This window comes from Priapulus caudatus, unplaced genomic scaffold (genome assembly GCF_000485595.1).
Source record: "Priapulus caudatus unplaced genomic scaffold, Priapulus_caudatus-5.0.1 Scaffold1, whole genome shotgun sequence".
Taxonomy (NCBI): Eukaryota; Metazoa; Priapulida; class Priapulimorpha; order Priapulimorphida; family Priapulidae; genus Priapulus; species Priapulus caudatus.
Window position 1 is genome coordinate 174,404 of NW_014577062.1, and position 6,324 is coordinate 180,727.

A 6,324-nucleotide genomic window follows, 5' to 3' on the forward strand; every position below is an offset into this window, starting at 1 on the left:
ATAATATATATATGTATACTAACATATAGTATATAGTATATATAGTGTTAGTAGTATATATTCCTATAATTCGATTTCTGAAACAAATCCGAGTCGCGAGATATCCTTGGCCACATCTACAATCTGCCAGTGATTCAGTAGTGCAGCCTATCGATTGGACTAATAGCTATTCAATAGTTAGTTTATCATGTAATCACTGGTGACAGCATGCGTATGTGTGTGTGCGTGCGTGCGTACGTGCGAGTGTGTGTGCGTGGAAAATGCCATGCATGAAGAAACAGTGCTTCGTGAAAACAAACAAGTGCCGCATAGCGACAGTGCTCATCTGAGGTCGTCTGCTGCTCTACTGTACTGCCCTTCGCTACGGCACAGGGCTATAGGACATTTCACATATTTAGGTTTTCCCTATGGTGCTGCAAAGGGCTGTACAGAAAGAGCCAAACAGATAAGGTAGAGATAAATGACGGTGTCAGGAGAGCTCATAGCTCATAGCTCATCTAGCTATGAGTAATAAATTCAGTGAACACATCTGCATTGCATAAACAGGACTTTGGCTGGGTGCTGCTAAATTTACAGACTGCTTTAGAAAATAATATGATAATTATTATTAATATAAAGGAGCGTAAACCTTGTTCAACAAACTTTTGCCTTTGCAATTGAACTGTGCAAATGTTGCCTTTCACATCCACACAGGTATGGGCTCTAATAGCAAAGCAGTTCAGTCCTTTGTTAACAGTCAACAAATCAATGTTTAACCCTCCTCTTGGGGTCAAAAGGTCACCAGACAGTTACTCTTCACACATCAGCGAAGAGCACATTTCATGGTCCTTTGAATAAAGCCATAAAAATGGTAGGTCACCACTGAAACAAAAAAGTTTTTCACTCGGTCTGTCAGACCATGTCCTCAACAAATGTCTAAAATCTGCCCTTTGACCTGTGACATCCAATTTTGGTACAGTGATGGCTTTTCCCACCATGACGCTAATACCGATTATCAAGAGCATAGGTCAAGACGTTTAGATTTGTACCACAATTCCGTTTTTCCTCCCTATACCTTAATTTAAAGGGGAAACCTTCCCCCATTCCTTTAAATATCCTAACCTTTGACGCTTGACCCCCAGTCCACTATTCGAGATACCAATGTGTTTTCGGATTACCCACCGTACGTCAAGCCGTTTAGATTTGTGCCCAACTGTTGATGGACGGACGGACGCTCATGCCATTGTACAAGCTCCATCTGACTGTGTCAGATGAGCCAAAAACATGGTGACCTGTGCCACTTATGGACATCTAATTAAATGTAAAAGAACACATCTTGCATTAAAATTAAAGTAAAAAATTCTAAGAGAAGGTTCCCTTCACAGGCATACAATATCAGATAAAAGTAATTCTACTGTATTCACCTGACTGGAAATGTTGGGTCATACTCAAAATCGACTAATTCCGAAGGGTAACCAATTTCAATGAGTCGTTGAATGACCAACTGGAATGCAAGTGATTCATACTCAGGACTCTTGTAAACTGCAAACATAAAAATTCACAAGCATTAGGGATATAGGTATCATTTGTGTGCTGCCAGAACGGGTGAACATGCATGAGTGATTTTAGATTAGAATACAAGCGGGTCAGGGTGATGAAGAATGGAGGTTGAGGAAAGAATATCATATAGTCTAAATTGTAGAGCAATTGCACACTTGGACAGGAAATCGATCCAAACACATTCTTAATACCTGCAAGTGTGTAATCCATATCAAATCCGTAAAACCTTATTTTCTTTATGTGAAGACTCCTGTTTACAAATACTCTGAAAAAAATATTAAACAGAACTCTGAATGTTATATATAGGATGTCAGGTAAACTTGTTTTTGCAGTAAACTCTTATTACTTATTACACTAAGCATTACACAGAATGTTATTAGATTCTAATAGAACATAATTATTGACCTGCTACAGTTCCTATTTTAAACACATGCATTCTGAGTAAGCTGACAATCTTAACCTGCCTCCACATGTACCTGAACTACTACTTTCCATGATGACATGAAAAACACGTGTTGTCAACCCATAAACGATTGTGATCGTCACCTCTTGTGCGGCATGTATTCCTCGTCTCCGTCACCAACCCAGCAGTCCAGTCCCTGCCATGGACCAATTCCTAACATGGGGATTATGGTAGAGATCTTGCGGCTAACCGATCCTGGCAAGTCACTCAGAAGACTTCCTGCACTTAGGGAGGACAGCCTGTCATCACTGATGGGACTGGTTAGGGTCGCCATGCCTGTATCTTTGCTTGTGTCCCCCATGTTTTCTTTGCTATATCTCCGTATCCCACTGGTTTCTGGTTATACTTATAGCCCCCCCCCCCACTATGAACATTTGGGGTATAGTGTATCGTTGTATCCTGTTGAACACAAAAATATAGCATCTCCAGGTTATTAAAGATGAAAGAAAATGACATCTTTATAGCACCTTACACATCATCAGCTCGTGGTGAAATACGAAGTTGTTTTTGTCAAATACATATAAAACTAGAAAGGGCAGTTGTCGCCAACTACATGTTTCCCCCGTGATCTAGTATGAATGAAATATATCTGTAAAGACGTAGAAGGTAGGTAAAGTTAAATAAGTTACAAAAACAAAGGTTTGTTACACAACTCATCTGCCTGAGATGTGCAAGTATGTTAAAATTGGTTGCCTTAGGGGTTTTGGTACGCAACACACCTTCTCCCCAAGATATGTAAGTATACGAAGTTTGCTCGCACTAGGTCAATTAGGGGCCGAGTTATAGAGCAGAAGAAAAATATGATAAAGGTCAAGGTCAAGGTCAATGTCAAATAAACATAAAGGTTGCAGTGACCTGGTTTCGGTACGCGACACACCTTCTCCCCAAGATGTGTAAGTATACCAAGCCTGGTCCTGCTAGGTCAATTAGGGGCTGAGTTATAGAGCAGAAGGAAAATATGATCAAGGTCAATGTCAAGGTCAAATAAAAGCCACAGTGACGTGGTTTTGGTACGCGACACACATTCTCCCCAAGATGTGTAAGTATACCAAGTTTGGTAGCGCTAGGTAAATTAGAGGCCGAGTTATAGAGCGGAAGGGAAATATGATCAAAGTCAATGTCAAGGTCAAATAAAGGTTGCAGTGACCTGGTTTTAGTACGCAACACACCTTCTCCCCAAGATGTGTAAGTATACAAAGTTTGGTAGCGCTAGGTAGGGGCCGAGTTATTGAGCGGAAGAGAAATATGATCAAGGTCAAGGTAAAGGTCAAATAAAGGATGTAGTGACCTGGCTTTGGTACGCTGCGCACCTTCTCCCCAAGATGTGTAAGTATACCAAGTTTGGTAGCGCTAGGTCAATTAGGGGCCGAGTTATAGAGCGGAAGTGAAATATGATCAAGGTCAATGTCAAGGTCAAATAAAGGTCGGAGTGACCTGGTTTTGGTATGCGACATACCTTCTCCCCAAGATGTGTAAATATACCAAGTTTGGCCACGCTAGGTCAATTATGGGTCGAGTTATAGCGCAGAAGGAAAAGTGTCTGTGGTGGTGGCGGTGGCTGGACAGACATGAAACCATAATATCCCCGCCAACTTTGTCGCGGGGGATACAATAATACTAATGCTAAAAAATGCTATATATGATACTGTAGCGGTACTACACTACTATTCTTTGCCTAGCTTGAGGTGAGGTGCAATTCCCAAAGAAATACGCAGTGTCAAGACCGGTTAATAAAGCTTATATGTGACCCAATCTGGCAAAATGAGTCAGAGTGACCCAAAACATGAACATTACATTATCTTGTACGGTATTCGATTGCTGATGGCAGATGCTCATTTGAAGTTTGTATTATGTCAATAATTATTCCAAACCAAAATATAGAAAAAGGCAAAAAAATTTAAGGATACGTACCTGTACAGCTTTTGCACTGGTATTGATCTAATGAAGAGTAAACGTTTATTGACAAGTGAATCGAATCAATCATGCGTTTTATTTATAGATGGGATGTATGTCTATGCTCAAGCAGAGAAAATTCCATAAAATTTCCAGCACCTAATTAAGTGACAACACAAATTTTATGTAAAAATGGAATTTTTGATATTTCTCAATGGTAGTGTGGAAGCAAAATTTAAGCCACAAGTTAAGCACAATATGTACCAAAATAACGCATCACGATTTTTCGTCGTTTCATATTTACCGAAAAAAATGAAAAAACTGCCAAAAAATCAAGTTGTATGTTCAAAATTTAATTAAATTAAAATTTAATTTAATTCGAATTTTTTTGCGAATAAATAAGCATTTAACTAATTAAATACGGTACCTAATATCAATCACTGGCGTGCTTTTTGACAGCATTATATATTGCCATAATATGATGTTGCCGTAAGCGAATGTAAAATTTAATTATTCCGAGTTGTAATCACAGAGAAATATCCATTTATACATCGGCTACTGTGACAAAAATCGAAACGCAGAAATCAGCGTTTTTATATTTTTCACAACGATCAACCGCCTGTGTGCGAAATGGGTCAATGTATTTGAAACATCTAATGTTAGTACTTACTGCGACATATCCATGACTAAAACTGCAACCACTAAATTGGTAAAATGTTCTATGCACCTTGAGAAATTGTAAGAATGGTTGTGTTTTGTAACCGGCTACTCTTGATTGCATCTCAACGCCACCAATTATACATGTGTATTGTGTGTACATACATGTGTGTGTTATAGAATAGCTGTGGGTCGCTGCACAGGTGCGTGGGCAATGAGAATGCTCTGAAAGTTCACATGCATCAGCATATATGGAGAAATGAGTGTGTACAGAGGTGGCCCCTAGTGTGAGCGATTGTATAAGAATGAAAACAAGAAATCGATAAAATTTCCTGGAAAAGCTGGACAGTAACTTTAGTTTGGGGAATGAATGTGATGAAACCTTTTCTACAACTCCTTAGCAATGATAGGGTTACACTTGTTTGATTAAAACCAAACTTGGCACAACACTTAAAGCCGCACAATGCACATCAAAACGCTAATTTCTCCAGTACTAGACTAGCAAATATTTCGTGTCATGCATAATCACACTACCTTATGACAAAATAAACTCTAGTTCCTCCCATTTCACTGCGCGTTTGCTTATAAAAGGTATTTGAAAATACCTCCAATGTTGTTCAAATTCTCCGATGTTGTTGACAGTTTCCCCAAGCAACCGTGCTGTCCGTGCAGCGGTGCTGCGGTACAGCGGTACGGGTGTAGCAAAGATAAAAACATGTGACGTCAGCTCACCACTTCGAGGCTAAATTGTTTGGCAAACAAGTCGGCGTTTGCGCCAGAATGCCAGTTTTCTCACCTCTTTCTTGTGGGTTTCAAGCAAACGCGCAGTGAAATGGGCAGGGAGCAACTAGAGTTTATTTTGTAATAAGGTAGTGTGATTATGCATGACACGAAGTATTTGCTAGTCTAGTACTGGAGAAATTAGCATTTGGATGCGCATTGTGCGGCTTTAAGTATACCAAAAACAATAATTTCACAAACACTAGTATTTAATTTGACTTTCAATTTTTTTAAATGGAGATAATTTCGGCATTTTCTTTCATTGTTTTCGGAAATTCTATGCAGGTTAGTGAGGGATAGGGTCCACAAAATGTTAAATTTGAACATTATATCTATCACTGTGGACTTTGAGACTTTGGCAGGTGAAAATTGAGTATCACATCTATTCAAATTAATTAAAAACGAAAAATCGTTAAATAATCAATCGTTTAGCCTGTAGGCAAAAATCGCTAATTGAGACTTCCGACTCATTTTGCCAGATCCTGTCAGCACCTACATAAGCTTTAGTAACCGGTGTAGCAGCGTGTTTCTTTGGGAATTGCAACTCACCTCAAGCTAGGCAATGCAAAGAATAGTAGTGTAGGTCCACAACAATATACAGTAACTAGCAGGATATCCGGCGTTGCCCAGGGAAATCAGTGGCGTTACTCAGCTGGTGACTGCTTGGTTGAAAAGTAAATACCCTAAAAAATCTACATCCGGAATCCCGGTGTAGGAGACGGATGTTCTAGCGATTAGGCCACTGCGACATTAAGGGTATACACCATGGGGATTCACACGTAATCTGTACGCACCGCCATCTATTGATGAATAGAATTTTTATCAATTTTTAACTTTTTAACTTTTTTAAATTTTTGTTTCAGCCAGAACCACCTCCCAGACGTGCTGATTCTGAATATATCTTTAGTTTTCCTCTAGGCTGCGGAGTTCTCTAGTTATGCGAGTACGAACTAATTCGGCTAAACAACTTTATATAGATAGATAATTATCTA

General features: G+C 39.3%; 1 protein-coding gene across 1 annotated transcript in view; it reads right to left on the bottom strand.

Annotated features, from left to right (window-relative positions):
* LOC106807981 (cytosolic purine 5'-nucleotidase-like) overlaps window positions 1-6,324 on the bottom strand; it is a 20,260-nt gene that overhangs the window by 8,012 nt on the left and 5,924 nt on the right. The window contains exons 2-4 of the mRNA XM_014810554.1: window positions 2,086-2,401; window positions 1,731-1,804; window positions 1,404-1,521 (exon numbers count right to left, since the gene is read on the bottom strand). Of these exons, the coding sequence (XP_014666040.1) occupies window positions 1,404-1,521; window positions 1,731-1,804; window positions 2,086-2,303 (410 nt within the window). The 5' untranslated portion in view covers window positions 2,304-2,401. The remainder of the gene's footprint in view (window positions 1-1,403; window positions 1,522-1,730; window positions 1,805-2,085; window positions 2,402-6,324) is intronic.